The following is a 20,257-nucleotide window of genomic DNA, read 5'->3' as shown; positions in this document are numbered from 1 at the left end:
AAATGTGAGGAATCAACACAGTAATAGGAAGGACACATTTCAAATAGCACAGTTCAGATTTTAATTACCGGTTGAAAGCATACCTACAGAATTAAATTTCTATCAGACAAGAGGCTTTAGATGCGATGAAAAAAGTAACACACTAATTCCAGCCCATTTCTGTGCTGAGAAATACAGTGTCTCCTTCTCCAAGCTTGTTTCAGTGAAAACATCCAATGGCTGTTTTCAGCATAAAGTTTGTTACAGGAATAAGCAACAGAAAACAGTATCAAAAATTGTGCTCAGCTTTTGAAGTGACAAACCTACCTCTACCTATAATGATACTGAGTGGTATGAAACATCTAGACCACTTGAAAGCATTTGTTTCAAAAGAAAGTGCAGCTCATTTCTCCCTGCTCTGATGGAGCATTTCCGTTCCCTGGCCCCTGTTATGAAAGGTCACTTTCAACTTTCTGAATTTTGGGCATCCAGACTGTGAAATGAACTTGCAGAGAGCAACATCCAGTTAGTAACATTCCTAGCCAGAGTCAAACCCCACTGTAAATCAGCTTTGTCTAGGACTGTCAGTTTTCTGGGTAAGAAACAACAGTCAAATAGTGAATCACACATGTTTAAAATCATTAAACATATTCTGTGAAGCTAAACCATCTAGGTCTCCTTAGAAGTCAAAGATACTTCTAAACATGTAGATTATGAGCTGAGTCAACAGAAGCTGGAGAAAAGCAAATTAAAGGAGTCATGTGTTGCATTTCTGTGTTATTTGAATGACTTCACCGCTTAAAAAGCTGCTTGTCTTGGTAAAGCTACTTTCTAGACATTATTACAAGGAAAAAAAGACATTAACATGTTACAACCAGCATAGGTAAGACAGAGGATTTTTGTGCATTGGGTGTGAGATGGTAAACAACAAAGAAGAAATAGGAAAGTTGGTATAGGGCCTATGAGAGTGGGAAGTAATAAGCTGTTTCTTGGAAAAACCAGAACTGTGAGGATCAAAGAGTGTATTTAGGGAAGTTGTTTGTTCATCTGACAATCATGCAATTGAATGTGTTGAAAAGGGGTATATTCTGTCCTAATTACACAAGTGACCCAATAAACCAAACACTTTGGAACTTCTTAGTTAGCACCCTATGATTTCACCTTTTCATCAAAAACAGGCTGACAAATTCCTACAAGAGCTTCTAATATTAAGTTAGGGCTAAAGCCATATGGAAACTGAAATTCCACAGAATTTAACAATAAAGTCAAGCTGCAAGGGTGTGAATATAGACATAACATTTTGATCTAGCACAAGCTTTCAGCGCACATGCTGCATGCACAGCCACTCTGGTATGTGAATTTAATTGTACATGAAAGGTGCTGAATTGAAATGTCTGAGTTGCTAAATAGAAATGTGTACAACTCAGCATTGGCAGTACCTGCCTCATTATATGGTCCTGTCAATACATTGCAGCTTTGATCTGGCAAAATTATCTTGAAAGAACTCTCCATGGGCTAAGAGAGGAAGAACTCCCAACCCCTCTTGTCCCAGCTGTAGGTGCTTACCAGGTACATTATAGCTCAAGAATTCTGACCTATGAAGAAGCAAAAGCTTCATGACTTCAATCCAGCTAGCAATGAATTGTACAAGGGCAGAATGAGGGCAAGGCACTGATCAGCGTCAATTACATGCAAAAGTCTAATATTAAGAACAGGAGGAAAGGCCAATTAAAGTCAAAAACAACCACAAGAAGACTGCTGGAGGATTCCAACTATACTCAACCTGCCAACTGGAAACTACAAATATTATCTAAGCAGTAAAGAGCCAGGAGTCATTTCCAGGCAGGAGACGACAATGTGTGCTCAGGGTCATATTATGCCCACTGCAGAGTTTTATTATGGGATGCCTCTGCAGGCTCCCTTTCCTTCATAGGTTGGAGGCTCCATCATCACTGTCAAGGACCTGTGTATAAACACTGGTCTCCTGCTGCTCCCAAGATGGACCTATGTGTAAACTGTCCCCAGCTCAGATAGGCTTAACTGCACCCACTGAACCTCAGGTGACTGGAACAACACAGGCCATCACTAGTAAGGAGAAAGTCAGATCAGTACAAGTCTCAGGAGAGCCTTTGCATGAATGTATCATTTGTGCTGTTATTTTTACAGAAACATTTGCGCCTAACCTAAGCATCAAAGAAATGATCTTTCATCATAAAATTGTTTTTGAACTTACAATGACAAAGCTGTGAGTTGCAAATGCAACACATATATTGTAACAAGACTTTTCATGTGTTTCAAATATATTTAGAACTGCAGAATCTCTTGTAGCATATTAATATGAAACAAGGTTTTCAAGCAGAAGATGGCTGTCAAAGATCAAAGGTAGCATCTTTGTTAGAAACAAGAGATTAGTTTGCCAGTTAGCCTCAAAAAGCTTTCTAGTGAAATAAATTTCAATTTTATTGTTTAGTAGGGTAACAAAACACAGCATGACTGTATTTGAACAAGCCTCTCTGATAGTTACTGCTGTCCTGAAAACAGCCACTAATTTAAAAGTAAGTATACAAACCTCACTAGGAGCTTTTGTTTGGAACTGCTTTTTTGAAAGCTTTGCTCAGAACTGTAGATCTTTTAGAACCATGAATTGCAAAACAGCAAAAAACATAATTTTGTTTAGAGGAAGTTCCTGTTCATTTACATGTATGTAAAATAAAAGCTAATGAGATGCTTTATACTCTAAACATATCTTGAACAGCTCTTAAAAAAATTTCAGTTGTAGGGGCTGAAAATCTCTGTATGTGGCACAGACAAAATGGTATTAACCCAGAATGTAAATCTTGTGGATGAAAACATTCTAGAGAAAAGATCCTTAGAATACTTTGTAGAATGGGAATAGAGCTGTGTAGCAACTGCCAGTGGGAGGATATTAAAAAAAAAAAAAAAAGCAAATAAAAAAAAAAGCAGCAGAAGGTGATTTTAACTTTTAACTTGAGGAGAGTTCTAAGGAAGCTTAGTAAAGTTTTCCGTCTCACTAATCCCTTTCTGGCAGTTGAACTTTGATGATTTCACAGTCCAACTTCCATGCAATGAGCTGAGACATCTTCAACTACAGCAGGTTGCTCAGAGCCCTCTCTAATTTGTCCTTAAATGTTGCCCTGGGAGAAGACACTCTCTCTGGGCACCCTCTGTTGGCGTTTCTACCCTTTTTAAAAAAAATGGTGCAACATTTCCTTTCCTACAATCACTAGGTACTCCATGTGACTGCCATGACTTTTCAAATATCATGAAGAGTGGCTTGGCAACTACTTCAGCCAATTCCCTCAGGATCCTGGGATGCATCTTGCCAGGTCACACAGACTTAAGTGTGTTCAGATTCCTCGGGCGGTTAGTGTTTTCCTGCATAGGGAGGAACATTTCGCCCTTCAGTCCCTGCCTTGAGATCCACAGATATGAGAGGCTGAGAAGAGAGACTTACAGTGAAGACTGAGGCAAAAATACTGTTGACTATCTCAGCCTTTTCTTCTCATCTGCTGAGACCAGTTCACCAGTCATGTCCATCACAAGGAGTGTGCTTTTCTCTTCCGGCTGAAATACCTACAGAAGTTCTTATTTTTCTTTGCATTCCCTTGCTGATTTCAGCTCCAACTTTGCGTTAGCTTTCCTGACCCCATCACTACACAACTGGGCAAAATCCCAGTATTCTTCCAGGCATACCTGTTCATATTTTCACTGCTTCTGCATTTGCCTGTTGTCTTTTAGTTTGACCAGCATGTCTTTACTCAACTATTCTTTTCTCTTGCCTTCCCTTCCTGAATTCTTACACATTTAATTTAAAAACAAACATTAATTTTAAAAACTCAAGTTAAGCAATCTAGGAACATTTGTAAAAATTGTAATACAGAAGAATGTTATCTGAGAGAAGGGCATTCTTAAGGACAGCAGCTCAAGAAGACACACAGGCATGCTGCATTTCACAAAGAATTTCATCACTGTAGGAAATGAAATCCCATCACTGAAACAACTTCCTTTTTGTTTTACATTTTAGAAGATACTGAAAAACTGACTGGCTGCTTATCAGGGAATATATTCAGCACTTTTAAAAAGGGGGGCAAATCTCATTGACATGCTTGAAGCTGCCAGTGAACATATTTGAGTTTTAAAGACTGTGACAACCACCAGTCAGCTGTCTGTTCAGTGCTTTTTCCCCACACAGCATACCTTCACTTCTTAATCACTGATGCAAAGAACAACTAAGCAAATTTTGCACACATTCACAAGATTTATGAGTAATATACACACATGACTCAAGAATGAGAAATATTTGGTGCTTAAATATATACATACAAAGAAAAACTCTGAGACTGAGACCTTCTGGGTGATACTTAAAGAATTATTTGGGGCAGGTTGTGTGTCTGTATTTAAGTATATTATAGGGGATGGGCAGAAAAAATTAAGATAATTTCTACTATTTATATACTAGCAGCCACTTTATATATTATGACTGGTATTCTTGTTTATATATGGGAAACTTAATTAAAACAACTCTGCCTCTGCGTATGTTAGGATTTTGGGAGCATTGGTCACTTTGGTAAAACCACTGCCTTTTTATTATTGGATTAAGTAGACTTGGGCATTTAAACCAGAGATGAATAAACTGATTTTTTTAGTACTCTCCTGAGTTACTTTACTTTTATTTTTTAATAAAACATTATCTGCATTTTCAGCTCTACTGCAGAAACATTCAACAAGCTCTAAGACACATTCACCAGAAAACATCTGATTAAGCAAATGAAATGCCCTTTACAAGGAATTCTCAATACTTTCAGATTTCAAATGGATTGTACATTTACCACATAATACCCAGTTGTTCTGTGACTTTTTTTTCTTCCTTTTAACAATGAGATGTAAAACAAGCTGTTTTGAACAAGTGAGGGATAAAAGACTTGTGAACTCTTTTCAACAGATAATTTTGACCTGTTGACTTTGTCTAGCTTCAAAATAAAGAAAATATTTCCAACAGAATTTTGAAAGACTGTTTACTTTAACAGAGCTAAAGCACTCATCTGTTAGTTTGCCAGTGTTCCTTACCTGGTTTATCAAAGAAAAACTTCCAAGCCATAACTATCCTTGCATACACTTCCCATGCAACACTGCTACTTATTCTATACTCAGCAGAAAGCCAGCTTATTCTTCAAATACTATAAACTGCAGAAGACACTTTTCCCCATTCTTCATTTCCAGAGATTTTAAATCAAGGGAAGTACACTTAAATTCTGGCTTGTCTTCCCTTTCCATAGTTTTCTTCTATTTTTTTCCTTCAGTTTCAAATGAACCAAAAAAATAAGACAGAGGAGATGGAAAGGAGAAGGAAAACAATTCAAAAGTTCCTTGCACTTGTCTAATCAAATACATCATACCCTTCTTTTCTCCAGTGACTTGTAGAAATGTTAATTCCTTCAACAGATAGGATTAAAGATTTTTAAAAGTATTAAAATAGGATTTGAAAAGCAGAGGATATTTCCCTTAGAGTACTACAGTTTTGTAAAATGTCCAAATGCAGGGTGTGTCTTTACCATATTGCTCAAACACATTTTGTGTAATTAATATATCCAGTGGCAGAAGTTAAACTCAAACTGTTTGTACTTCATATAGTATAAAGAAGTTTGGAAAAATTCACTCCACTGCTCAAGGGAGAAAAATGTTGAAGTGTGTCAGACATAGATTTCTTCTCCTGGAATCAACAGCTCTTTGCTAACTCTGAGCTCACCGGCAGACACAGACACTTACCATGATGAAGACAACATATTCCATAGCTTTCTTTACATTTTTTTTCAGAATCTTTTTCTATGCTTTGAAAGAATCAATGTCTCTAGTGAAAAATCACATAATTGAAAATGAATGTTATCATAAAGATAGCATTTTGTGAGACTGTATAAAAGGACTAAGATTCTACTTCTAGTTTTATTTTATAAAGCTTCTGAAAACAGTAAGAAATGTTGGTGAATGTGTACTTGAACATGAAAAGACCTATTAATAATCCAGATGAAAGCATGATTAGGACATTCAGTAGCTTTGAAGGACAGGATCTGATGAGATTTAACTGGACAGCAAAAGGACATCTAATGAAGTTAAAAAGTGACAAACGTAAAGCAATGCAGATGTGATGGTAAAAAAATTCAGTTACTTTTCCTAAATTAAGCATATGAAAGCTTAACATAGGAAACTTAAAAGCTTGGCAATATCCTCCTGGGCACCTCATTCTACCTGCTAAATGAGCAGAAATTGCAAAAAAGAAAAAGACAATGCTGAAGCAAAATGCAGCTTTTAATCTTGGACAAATAAGTTTGAAAGAATGAAAATTCCATTACAAAAAGTAATAGTGCAGCTGCATGTAGCATTTTTAGCATTGCTATTTGTCAAAATTAATCACACAAATAGAAAAGGACCAACAAATTCTGGTTTAAGTATTACAAACCAAGACTTCTAGAGTCAGGAGTGACTAACCCAGCTCTAGATACCAGTATAGATACCAAACTAAGTGTACAGTTGTGTACAAGGTCAACACTGGTCAATGTAGAACTCTTGTAGGGATGCACCAATTCTTTAACCTCTTCTAATATCATAAGAGTTTAATAATTTGGATGGACAGGAAGAAATATTAACTCTTTTCCTTAAAGCATATGGTGATCAGATAGCAGCAGTGGTAATGGCATCAGTTCAGATCATAGGCTGAAAAAAGGATGGCTATAGCTAACTGATATCCACCTGTGAAAGTCTTTGAGATGTTGGCCAATTGTTTACACACCAAAATATATTTTATGGACAAAGACATTTTGAGCTGCTGTCCTCTATAAGTCACAGAGCCTTTCAAAATCAAATCCATAGCAGTTTTAAGTCAGAATTATCTTGTCGTATTACTAATAGACAAAGCTGCATAGAGGAAGTTTGTAGGTAAAATTTGAGGAAGTAAGGTTTGGACCTCACTGAATTGCTTAGTGAAAAAAGTATTCTACAGGAAGACTATGAGATTACTTTTAAGTGCTAATGTTTCACACTAAAAGGATTTTGTCTTTGAATGTACCAAGTAGTTAAGACAACAACCACCAGTAAACTACCAGTAATAGACTTAGCACTGTTAAGAACAGTGTAGTTTAAATGAAGTAAAGCAGATGCAGTTCTGATCTGGAATGCACAACAAAGGAAGACATCCACCTATATGTATGCTTACGACATAAAAGTTTAGTCTATTTACAACTGGGAGGCAGAGCGAGCATCTAGTGAAGCCAGTTAAGTCCTCATTTAGACAAATAGCTGTGGTAGGGTTTATTCCAATTCTAAAAACTCCAGGCAACACATATTAGTGATCAGGCTTGTTTACAGAATTAGATATTTTCCACAGTGGTGCCAAAGAACATGTACATGCACATGTATAACACACGAGCATGAACAGCACTGAAGGCATGCACTGATACAGGTGCTCCAAGTCAAATTTGGAAAGAGATTCCATAATACTGAACTACATAAAATAGCAAAAAAGCTGGTAAAAGTATGCATAGAAAAAGGGCTTTCACATTTCATTACCTATTATATATGTAAATTTAACCTAGAGTGCTCCTTAAAAGTATACTACATTTGTAAATACCAAATGCTAAATTTTATATGCTAAGTAATGATGTGGTTGTAAGGAAATGGTGAACACAGAAACTCAGTGTGCAAGCACAGGTGTCCTTCAGTGTTGTACAAAGCTTCCTGAGAATATTGGCTGTATATCTGCAGACAACCACACTAGAACGCTGGAATAGAATTTACCAGTGCTTGCATGGAGTCTGCCCTGAAATCCTGGTCAAAACTAGAAAATGCATATTGATTATCACTGCCTATCCTTTTTTTTTTGTTGGCTAGAATAAAATGAGTTACCTATTTCACAGACTTTTTGAATGATAGCCATCTACTTTTTTTTCCAGCTATCTACTTCATTTCCTAAAACACTTGGAGTTCTTCATGAAGAAATTCCAAGGGTCCTGGATATTATATTTTGTGGCTTCAGCCTGTCAAGTTGCAGTGACACAAAAAGCATTACTCTATAAAAACATGCACTATTACTGTCAATTCTGGTTTGGCACGTATGCTGATCCCTGTAACTTTTCACAGCAAAATCTCCATAGAGAAAAGGATTGGTATGACAAAAAAAGAAGGTCAGAGAGAGTTTAAATACACTAGAATAGGAGAGAGACCTAAAATATGGCATTTCTAAGGGAGATACTGAAGTTTAGCAGCATGAAGCATTTCTTATTGAATAATTCAAGAGAGTCTTATTCACAACACTAACCTAAGTGCTAATTAGCCACAGCAACACCCTTTCAACAAAAATATAAAATAAGATCTAATTAATGGCCATTTCTAGTGGCAAAAGATGAAGTTCTCTAATCTATCTGTGAAAAAAAAAAACAACACTATAAGAGAAATAAAATGAAAGGGAAGCTTTAAATTAAAAAAGCATTTCAAAGGCTAGGTTGCTGAGGGCATTTCAGGGCCTAGGGCTTACTGCTCTGGTTAGTCCTTGAAACTCATCATTGCAAGATTGAAATGATTATTTCTCTTTAGGAGAAATCCCCTCTATGCCAGTAAACACAGAAGTTGTACATTATTTAAACTGATGCATGTATACAACTGGACTGAGAAAATAGTACACCAAACCCATATATTTTTTTAAACTAAAACAGTGAAAAAGCGAACCTGCATAATTCTTTGAAAATGAGTCAAGAAACTCCTCCAGCAGCTGATTACACTGTACTGTTATAACATGTTTCTTGCAGTTTAGAACATCACATTATTTCTCAAGTGGAAAATGAGGGGATAAGAGATCTATTCATAGCAAATTTGATAATACAGAGCAGCAGGTCACTAAATCATAGATAACTGGGGAAATGATTCCTAATGGGAGTTACAGTGTGCTCAGTAAAACTGCTTCCACTGCTATCTGCCAGACTATTTACAACACCCATTTGATTCAAATTTCAAATCCAACAGTAAGACAACAAATAAAGCCTAGCTAATAAGCCATAAAATTTAATTTTAATTGCTTCCATTAGGCATATATATAGATAAATTAACTTCAATTTAAATGGCACCTGACTTATGCATTTCATTATTCTAAATATTGCAGTCATACCATTTTCATTGTAGTGCTGAAACTGTTTTATTAACTTGTATTATGTGCATGTTTTAAGTGACCAGTAGTGCTGATCAAGGATGCAGAAGGACAGATGTTTAATTGGCAGTAAGCACACAAGAGTGAATTCTCAGTTGTCAAGTTTCAGGCAAAAGTTCAAGAGAAATACATGCCCACAGCTAAAGCTGAGCCTCATTACTGAGTTTCAAATGCCTATTAAAGACCTCCTCAATTAGTGAAGTATGAAAGTTTATTTATTCTTGCCTCAGAACCCTAGTTTACTTCTGATGTAGGTCCACAGAAATGCAAAGACAGATCTTTATATGAAGATAGTCCTTTTAAAAATGTGATTTACATTTGAGAAAGTCAAGACTGTATGCATAGACTCAGCTAAAACTAAGATGTGAGCTCCTCCCTGCAACATTTCTCAGCAACAACATAACACCATAATCATGCCAAACTGATCTGCTTGAAAGTATGCTTTTCCTTTAAAGAGACATTTGCTTCCTAATTTTCAGCACCCACTGAACTTTTTAAAAATTTAATTTCAGGGATGTAGCTATAAATTGTTCTATGATCTTCTTCCTATATTTACTTCTTCACATTCACACTGACACAATCATTCCACCTTCCTTAGCACTGGTTTAACTACTTGCATATTTTGTCAAATAATATAAGCAAAATGAAGTCTCCACATCTATATTATTATCCATTTCCAGTCTTAGAGACACAAACCTTGTGAAAGCAGAAACTGTACAGTACCAGTGAAATTCTGTGTGTCTTTATTTAAAAAGCTACCAGCTCCTATGAACAAAATGTTCTTCTGATTATCTTTTCACCTGCATAGAGCTCAGCAGTCTTGCATTCAGTCATCTTCACTTTTATAAAGTGAGGTTCCATCTCTCAAAAAAAGGCTGCTAGAGCCATAAGCTTTTTTTGACACTGGCATAGCAACTATACAATATAATGTAATGGGGCCACTGGGACACAGTTTTCTTCTATCTTTATGAAAAAATGGTAATATAAAAGTCTTGGGAACTGCTTAAGAAGTTTCAGAATACAGTATTCATTTGAAAACCAGGTGATAATCAAGTAATTTCTCATAAATTTTTTCTTTTACTGCATATTAGGATAGTTTTCTCTTTAACTTACCAGGCATTATAATATTGGAAAAACCTAGTTTCCTTGTTATGGATACTCCATGGGTAAATCTAGATGTATACTCCCTCCTAATTTGTTCTATGTCTCCATGAAGCAACTGAAGAGAAACTGCCAGACCTGAAAATGATGAGAAAAACTATGAAAATTTAGATATTCAAACATATTATTATCAGTATTGCTTAACAATTTTATATATTTGCTAGTACATATGCATTCGTGAGAACAGAAAATTCAGAGGAAGTTTAGTAATAACAAGCCAACCCAATTCAATTTTTAAGTGTAATTGCGAAAGGTATCAACATCCAAAAATCAGTAAAGTCTTGAAAACAACAACCCATGAAATCATTAGCAAATCATTACTAATTATTACTGATAATTAGCAAATTAGCAAATTAAACCACAATGACATGAATAAAAATTGCATCAGTAGGGATGGACTAATGTTTTAACTAAAAAGAGAACGAGAAAGAGGTCGTTTGGAGAAATTTCAATCAGATTACTTGTTACCATTTTATTTTTAACTTCCTTAAAAACAATCCTGCCTTTATTGGCATGCAAGAAAAACAGTCCCGAGCTATGAGTGAAAGAAGTCCCATCACATTGTATCATTTTATATTACCTCGTATAAAGTTATACAATTTATTCAACCAAAATCTGAAGAAAAAAATTCTAGCAAGCTAATATAGCATAATTGGTATTCTTAGGAACAGCAATTTCATAATGACTGAAATTACAATTTTTGTTCAACATTTATCAGATTTAATCAATCACACTCTTTCTTATGTTTGCTAGAAGACATGCAAAATGCAAGGATGGCCATATAATAATTTTCCAATTTTTATTCCTCTAGAACTAAGGAAGCATAACTTCTACTTCATCTGCAGTATACAAATAAATTGCAAAGAGCATTCTTCATTACAGCTGAGATTAACAAAAGCAACAGGCATGCCTTTTGGTTATTTCAAATATAATCACTGAGGCAAGTGTCTGAATGATACAGCTTGTAAAGATTAATCTTGCCTGACCATCAGCGTTACTACAGCATATCCTGTGTCAACATACAGATCAAGGAGAAGATAAAAGCAAACTCTGTGAATACACTCCACAACTGGAGACAAACAGACGACTCAAAAGAAGAGTCATACCGAACTTGAGATAGAGCTGAAGCAAATAACATGTACAACACAGACTGAACAACAAGGTCATCAGTCCTTTCAGCTTTGAAAGAAATTTTCCCTACAACCATGTTACTGTTTAGCTGAATAAATTTACTTGAAGTCTGGCAGTTCCTAAAATCAGGGCTCAAAATTCAGTGCCATGTACTGCCAGTCCAGGCTCCTGCAGATCAGATATCTAATTACCATGACAACTTTTATATTTTTCCTCTTACCTACACTTACATTTTCATATTTTGGCAGCTCCAGAGAATGTGATACTCTGACCAAACTTTCCTTCTCATGAAAAACAGCTCGCCTACACATCTCCAACTGGGTACATAAACAAATCTTACAAGGAAAAGCATTCAGTGAAGTCTTTTCTATTTTAAGGACTGTATTTAATGCCATGGGTATTAATTATTTTTGTAGGGGAATTTGTTTTATGGTTATACAGTGAACGACCTTTAGGAAGAAGTGACAATCATTATTTGGGCAGGTGAGAAAACAAACCGCACTGTGGCTAGCTGCCGGTACAGAAGCTTGGTACAAAGTCATACAGACAAAATTCAGGCTCTGTTAGAGCAGGTGAAAAGTTTTTCATTGCTGTATGGGAATATATATGGGGATATATATGGGAATATACCCAGCTAGGCTGGATATAGCTCCCTGATAAAAATGGATATATAGCCCAACCCCAATCTTGCTGCTTTTATATTTTAAGAAATTGTTATACATACACATGTATAATCATGCCCTCCTATGCCCTTATTGCACTGTTTCCTTGGAAACCTGAAAAACCCATTTGCTATTGTTACAGATCACATCAACCACAACAGCAATAATCAGATATTGTACACCACCTGGTGTAAAGTTATTGTGTTTTCTAAACAAAGGTTGAAGTCTCCAAATCCAATTTTCTTTAAGTATGAATTTCACAGATTTCCTTGAAGAATTTTATTTAACTCTAAAATCAGATGTCAAAAAAACTGCACCAAAGGCTTAACAGTTTTAACTTGAGAAAAAAGCTATCTGTCAAGGATTTGAAGTACTTGTTCATGCAAGGCAAGAAAGATATAGAGCTCTGTATTTCATGGCATTCATTGTTAGAAAATGAAGAGTCATCTTTATACATCCAAAAGCATCAAGAAATCTCTCAGTGAACATGCCTGAAACACAGGTAAGTCATTTTACCCATAGTTTAGTTACATCTTTGTAACATCTTATGTATGCATACATAAATGGTATGCATTGCCCAGCTTTTCAGAAAAATGAAGAACATTGGATTACAGATAGCAAAGTTACTTAAAATTGTTATATGGTGTAACGAGGCCCATAAATAGGAAAGAGTGAAAGTCAGCCAAAATGGAAACAAAGCAAGGATGCACAGAGAAGGAAATCTGAAGGACCTCCAAAAATCAAGTCTTCAACTTAACAGTTTTGCCACAGAGGACCCAGCTGTCAAACAAAAGGGAATTGACAATAAGGGAAGTAGAACTGATAAATCTGGTAAAATGCTAAAGTTAGGAGCACATGTACTTTTACATAATTAATGAAAAGAACACAGTTCCCAGGTAAGCATTCAGATTGCTCTGTCAAAGCTCCACTAATTTTGCAAGACACCCAGGCTACTCTCCATTAAGGACCTAAAATCCTAAGAGGCATACTGCTACTGAGGTGTGATACCCACAATACAGAACAGGTTGCCTGAATTCCCAATGATTTGTTACATTCAGGATATTGAGATGGGCAAAAGGAACATATTGCATTTCAAAGGGTTTCCCCTAGAACTGGTTTCATTCTGCTCTCAAGCTCACACTATTTGATGACCAGTAATTGGCCACTGGTGAGCTGTTCACAGGTCTCTAGTATCATCCTATGTCAGTACTTCCAAGGTGTCAGTTATGGTCATATGTCTTTACTCTTTTGTGTTATATTTTAGTCTAGGGTTATAGCTAGTTAACTCTACACTGAGTAACTACATGCTATAACTATTTGTTAAATACAAAGCATATATACACCACATGATTGCACAAAACTATGCAAGAGCTATAATAAGGCAGATAAAATTTATTATTTTGTCATTAGATATATGCTTTTACAAGTCAGAACAAATAAATCTACTGTCAGAACAACGCAGGGTAAGACAAGTTCTGCCAGCCGAAGCCAGATAGGTAAAGAGGACCTTGTTGTCAGCTAAACACAAAGCCTGTGGCCAGTTGCAAGTCACAGCAATCCCATATTCATGGGTTTATAAGAATGCAATACACTTGCTAAAGAAAGTGGACACCCATCATGACTGAGGAATCACACAAATGTAATAAAAATCATGGGGAAGAGATATTTTAAAAAGATGGATTAATTCACATTTTGCAAGGGTCTAGAGTTTGTATGCTTATTATAAATTGAGCTACCAAAATATCAATAAGCATTAACTAGCATAATTTAAATCATACTGACACATGATATTCAGATTTTCAGAAAGGTGCAGATTCAGCTTAAGAGGGACTCCCTCAGACACGTTGCAAAACAAAGGAGATTAAAGAGGAACTCACAAGTTGAAACACATCACCCTTAAAATAAAAGAGAGGAGATTTAGATCAAATGTTAGGAAGAAATTCCTTATGGTTAGGGTGGTGAGTCACTGAAAAAAGATGCCTAGAGAAATTGTGGATGTCCTATTCCTGGAAGTGTTCTAGACCAGGTTAAACTGGGCTCTGGGCAACCTGATCTAGTGGGTTGTATCCTTGCCAACAGCAGGGGGACTGCACACAGCAAAAATTAGTTTTAGAAAAAATTAGAGCATTTTGTGATGGGACAGCTCTTCAAAGACAAAAGCAAAATAGAGATCTGCAACATGTCAGTACACACTGCACACAACCACTGACTGTGGTTGATAGGACCACCACACCATTTATTGTACCTGGGAGCCATCAAAAACTTCATAACTATACATTTTCCAGTTCTAGAACATTAGGAGCTAAAACATAACAATGAAAATTATTATCCAGTCTCTGAAGGACTGGCACAATTTTTTAATAAGGTATGTAGTCTAGCTTTGTCCCCCCAGAAAAAAAGCTTCAAGTACCTCCCCAGTGATAATTAAAACTCTTGTGTTAGCTATTATTCTTTATTCATCCCAGTTTTGAAACCACTACAACAATACTCTGTAAGGAACTACAAATAGATATGCTTTTATTTCTTTTGCAAGCACATGAAATTTCTTACTATTAACTTGTACTAAATTTCAATACACGACAGATTATTTTTATTATTCAGATGAAAGACAATGCAGAAAATTGTCAATCTGCTGAATAAGCATCCCAGATTTTTGTTAGACTTGTCATTTTACCTTCAAACAGCTTTTGTACCGCATTATTGATTTCTGCATTAGTTTATGACAGAAGGCATCTGCTTATTATGCTTATAAACCCTTTATTTGCATTTGGGCTTCTGGGAGCAGGGGAAATAATTTATATTCAGCTTCTATCTGCTGGCAGCAGAGAATCCTAGATCATATTTAGAAGAAAATGCCTAGCAGCTGCTCAGAAAATTGATAGAAGAAAATAAAACAAACCTCAGACAGAATGTTGTTCAGCACTGTTTGTATTTTAAGAAAAGTAATAAAATAAGGCATCTGTCCAAATAAAGCTGCCTAAAGATGTTAAAGCTTTTTGAGGGCTTACAGGTGTTCCCATTTCCAGTAGTGCTCTAAGTGCAAAGGTAAAAAGGTAAAGGTAAAACCAGTAGATTTGCACAAACAAATGGTTTACTGATTTAATGTGATCTGGGACAAACAGTTGTATAAATTTTGGCCACAGAAAACTCTATGTAGAAAATCCCACAAATTACTGTCTGGGAATAGAGAGCTAAAAAAGGAGAGGTAGATTCAGTCCTTGATGGCCTTTTTGAAGACTTCATTCTGATTAATTTGAATTATAAAATTAAACTCTGAACTCCTCTTTTCCTCAGCTTTCAATTCTGGGGTTTAGCTCAGTAAAAAAAGAATGCATGAATGCCATTGCAACACTTTGACAGCTTTCTTGGAGCTCTTTTGTCAAGACTTTTGGCAGAAATGCCCTCAAGTGTATAAAGTAGGGATGTTTTTCTTCCTCAAATGGAACAGAAACACTTAAATGCAAATGACATTTAGCTGTCATAGGAAAACTGGCTTGGAATTTCTTTACAGGGTAGATGATAAAACATCAAGTATTTCTTTCAGACTTACCACAGTATGAAGGATAAAGGACCACAAGGCTAAGTTACTATTATAAGCATCTAGTCTAACAACCATATAAAGACAATAAAAATTTCAGAAATAATGTCTCCAGTTCTTGCCTTAGCAAGCCCACTGCTGCCCTTTTCTATTAACAAGTCACTTGGCATGTTAACATCATTCTCACACTACCATGTTATACTGCAAAGGTGAACCATCTTGCACAAAATGTTTTTAAATTACATTTTTACAAATTGGATAGTTAGCTAGAATATTATGGAGTGTGCAAAATGCACAATTCTGCAATTAAAAGTGGTTTATATTGCTTCTAGTGCAAATAACAGAAAAAAGGTTCCAAGGAAACACTTGCTATTTTCTCCTTCATGAAGTGTAGTTCTTCATAGAAACAGAATTTTATTAGAAATTTAGCTATTTGCATTCCAATTGTGTGTCTTATTTCAAAGGAAACAGATGTTTAATAGGTACCTGAACAAAATGTTAAAAATCAAATCCCCACCAACATAAGAACCTAGGTAACAATTGTAAAGAACTTATAAATATATTCTTGAAGAAGTTAAAATCAAGTGTATGTGTTCTATAATTAATTATTTGAAATAGTGTTAAGACTTTTTATTCCTTTAGTAGATAAAATGAAGGAACTCAACATTATCCAACAAGTAGAACAAATTTTTGGAAAAGGCTTATAAAAACATAATGCAACTCCAAGATAGAAATATGAACCAGCTATTGTTATTATGCAGCCTTAGGAAGGAATTTCTGGGTTTAAATTGAGTGCCACTTGAATCACGTCCAGCAGCAGTGTATCCAGCAGGACCAGGGCAGTAATTGCTCCCCAGCCTTGGCATTGGTGAGGACACACCTCAAATCCTGTGTTCAGTTTTGGGCTCTTCACTACAGAAAGGAAACTGAGGTGCTGAAGCATGTCCAGAGAAGAGCAGCAGAGTTAGTGAAGGGTCTTGAAGCACAGTTTTTATGAGAAGCAGCTGGGGGAGCTGGGGTTGTTTAATCTGGAGGAAAGGAAGCTGAGGGGAGATCTTATTGCTATCTACAACTACCAGAAAGGAGTTTGCAGTGAGGGTGGGGAGGGGTCAATCTCTACTCTCAAGTTACAAGCAGTAAGAGGAAACTGCATTGGAAGAGGCTGCCCAGAGAAGTGCTTGGCTCACTGTCTCTGAGATATTTTAAAGACCCACTTGGCAGAGCTGGGTTAATGGTTAGACTCCATGATCTTAAAGGCCTTTCTCAGCCTAAAGAATTCTATGATTCTATCATTGCAGTACTGACTTGAACAACAAATCATAGTTTCTACTGAATAGAAGATCTCCCTGGAAGTATTAGAATGGCACATTTTTCATTCTTCTCTGAAAACAAATCTTTTAGCAACACTGAAGAAAACAACACGAATTTAACTCTATTACACCCTTATCTCTTCAGGGCCAAATGATCTTGGAACAACACTTTATGTGCAAAATTCTTTATATGGGTAATCTTTTGGCTTTAGCATTTTTTGATAACAAAAAAGAATGCCTTAATTCACTGTATACTTAGTGAAGCACATAAGAGCAGTATTCTTATTTTAAATGTATTTCAAACAGCAGCCTTCAGTGACAACTAATTCTTAAACATATCAAGCTGGAATACACATAATCTCCTTGTCATAAAACAAAGATTAAAAATGACAGATTTATAAATTGTCCTAGAACTAGAGTAACTAAGCAAATGCACTTGTTGTTTAAATGTTAGTGATGTGAAGATAAAAAACACATTTCAAAGCAATGCTGACACCTGAGAACCTTGTTGATAAAATACAAACATCAGAAATCTTTTCTGTGATTAATTATATGCCCAGAAGTTAGCTAAAAGTGATGTATTTTTACCTTCTCAGTGAAGTTCATGTTACTGCTCCTGCTATCATTTCCCCTCATTGTTCCCCAGTCAATGCTCCAGTAAATTCTCCACTGTAAGCCTATGATTTCTTTTTGGCTAAAAGTAATAGCTGTTTCTAGCAGAGAATGCACATTTAGTTTCCCATCTGAGATTTCTTGTGATGGTTCACAAAAAAAAGCTCTCCTTCAACAACTCTGAGTGTGGTAACGCTGCGAGCTGCTGGGGTAGTGTCATGTAAACACAGTCACATTACTTCTGGTATCTAGAAAATACTTCAAGCTACCACAGCTCTATTCCTAGAAATATTGTAGACTTATACTGAGCTAGCCATTCCCCACCACATTTGATCTCTTGTAGCTCTTCATTTCACAACTGTGAAAAATTGATGCTCCCTGATTAAGGGGCCTCTGCAGTTTCTCCCCTGCAAGGTAAATGATAACCCTAACAGGCTTTCTGCTCCAAACCAAGTAATTTGTAAGCCAAAGCTTACTTTTTGTGAAACAGGAAATGAAACAAAGTATTTGTTCCTTTAAATTTCTCAGTGTTTGACAGTAACCATGGAGAAATGATATCATCAGAGTGCCAAGGGGCTGCTGAATGCAGGTAAACAGGCATGAGAAAGCCCCAAAGCACATATCACTTTCCCTAACCAACTGTCTCCGTTGTCATACTTGTCCCAGAACTTACATCTTGTCAGATGAGTTCATGCAGTGGGCCGGTCTACCTCATGTCTCTTCTGACCAATCCTTATATGACCACTGAGCCAGACTGAGACTTAGTGGCAACTGACAGGTATACTGTGAAGAAAAGAAGCCTCACATATGAGGTAAAATAGTTCCCTAAACTGAAGAATGGTCTATGAATCTTACTTTAGGTCAGTTGAATTAAAATTAAAATCATTTGCCTTTGAATGAGCAACCTCACTGAACTTCAAAACAGTTCAATCTCACTTTGAGGTGGGTTCCTCTTTCTGCTGGTGTTGGACCATATAACTTCTTGAGGACCCTTCTAGCCTTACTCTATGATCTGATGAATAACTTTCCTCCTTAAGATGACAGATTGTCCTTCCTCATGATGGTACTTGTTAGCAAACATCTGTCAACACATAGGCTTCAAGACCTCCATGCATCAACCAAGGAATTCTAGTTTCAAGCACTCACATCAATAAAGTTAATGTATAATTAACAGTGTTCCCAGTGGAGTTGCAAAGTAAGTTTGGCATTGGTACCACAGAATAAACCACACTGCACTCAGTAAAAATGCAATTAGGTTACATTACTCTTGTCTAATTCATCAGATCATTCCAAGGTAATGGCACAGAGAAAGACTTTCCCACTACATTAGTTATTTTCATGGACTCCAAACGAGTTCAAAACTACAGAGCAGATAGATGTGCTTATAATTTCTTACATCAGTAATTTAATCTCTATAGGACATGAAAGGATTTTTACCTCCTTTGTTGTCACAACTGAAAAACACATGTATCCCTTTCTCAGCTTCCAAGAATTATGGCATCAGGCACATGCAACTTTCCAAGACTTGTTATAAGGAAATCCTAATCGGCATTTACAGAAAAGCTTACACTTGAGACTATTAAGGGGCCCAAAGGGAAAAGCAGAGTAAAACAGAATGTCTTGCATCCCCTTAAAAGTAAGTCATTCCATCTTTCTCTTCATAGGAATATGAAGAAAATTTGTAGTGCATTTCATCGACATTTAAATATGATACTTACCAGGTAACTCACTGGGGAGAACGTTCATATATATCATGAGATTCAGGCTTAAATCTCTCTTTTGAGAGATTGGTAAGAGGACATGAATATAGATCACACTTAAGAAAATTATGCACTACTCAGAAGACTTTAGAGCCACTTCTACTTTCCCCATGGTATCATGAATATTTTCAGATCATATACAAAGTTGAATAGTTGCTGCAGGGAAGTTGGAGAAGCCAAGCAATTAGCATGCTCATCTGGGACATGCAAGACTGACTGAAAATCCTTTTCCAAACCAGATCTCTGATTCTACAGATACAAAAATAGAAATGTGCTATTTTCCTTGTAAAATTGATGCAATTAAGTGTGATGTCTATGCAGGAATATTAGGTTTTCCACTGCTTTTTGCATTTTAAAACAAGGTAACCAGCTTCTAATTCTAAGGAAAAAATATTATACAAAAAAATAGATTTTAAAGCCAGCTCTGCTCCAGGTATTACTGAAACCTGGTTTGTGTAATAATGACATTCTACGAATACCAGAAAATCAATGTAAGAAATAACAAAGCTACTAAATGCAGCAAAGGTTGTACAATTTGGCCTTTGCAATATTGATTTGATCTCTTACACCAGGCAACCAGGTGTTTTCCAGTAATGTGATGCCTTACACAGCTGAAAGACCAGTGGTGAATGGGAATTGCATCCACTACCTGCTACTCCACCCTGTTAGATTGGAAATTCATACAGAAAACACATTCCAGTTCCCACTTCAGCAAAGGATACTAAATTATCCATGAGAGTACATCCTTCCTTCCATTCCTGCACCACTAAGAAGAGGAAAGGGGATGAACATCTGTCCCTTGCTCCTTTTTGGGCTTTCTAAACAAATGACAGTAATTTGCCTTTATTTGGTCCTTTTTAGACACAAGCTGAGAATAAGATGCAAGCGGATTC

At 36.2% G+C, this 20,257-nt stretch overlaps 1 protein-coding gene across 3 annotated transcripts in view; it reads right to left on the bottom strand.

Annotated features, from left to right (window-relative positions):
• DOCK4 (dedicator of cytokinesis 4) overlaps positions 1 to 20,257 on the bottom strand; it is a 221,471-nt gene that overhangs the window by 86,372 nt on the left and 114,842 nt on the right. For all 3 annotated transcript variants that reach the window (XM_068189962.1, XM_068189961.1, XM_068189963.1), the window contains exon 13: positions 10,304 to 10,429. In XM_068189962.1, the coding sequence (XP_068046063.1) occupies positions 10,304 to 10,429 (126 nt within the window). The remainder of the gene's footprint in view (positions 1 to 10,303; positions 10,430 to 20,257) is intronic.

The sequence above is a fragment of the Anomalospiza imberbis genome, chromosome 5, assembly GCF_031753505.1.
Source record: "Anomalospiza imberbis isolate Cuckoo-Finch-1a 21T00152 chromosome 5, ASM3175350v1, whole genome shotgun sequence".
NCBI classification, from domain to species: domain Eukaryota; kingdom Metazoa; phylum Chordata; class Aves; order Passeriformes; family Viduidae; genus Anomalospiza; species Anomalospiza imberbis.
The sequence above is the reverse complement of the archived record's forward strand: the minus strand, read 5'-3'. Positions and strand labels throughout refer to the sequence as shown.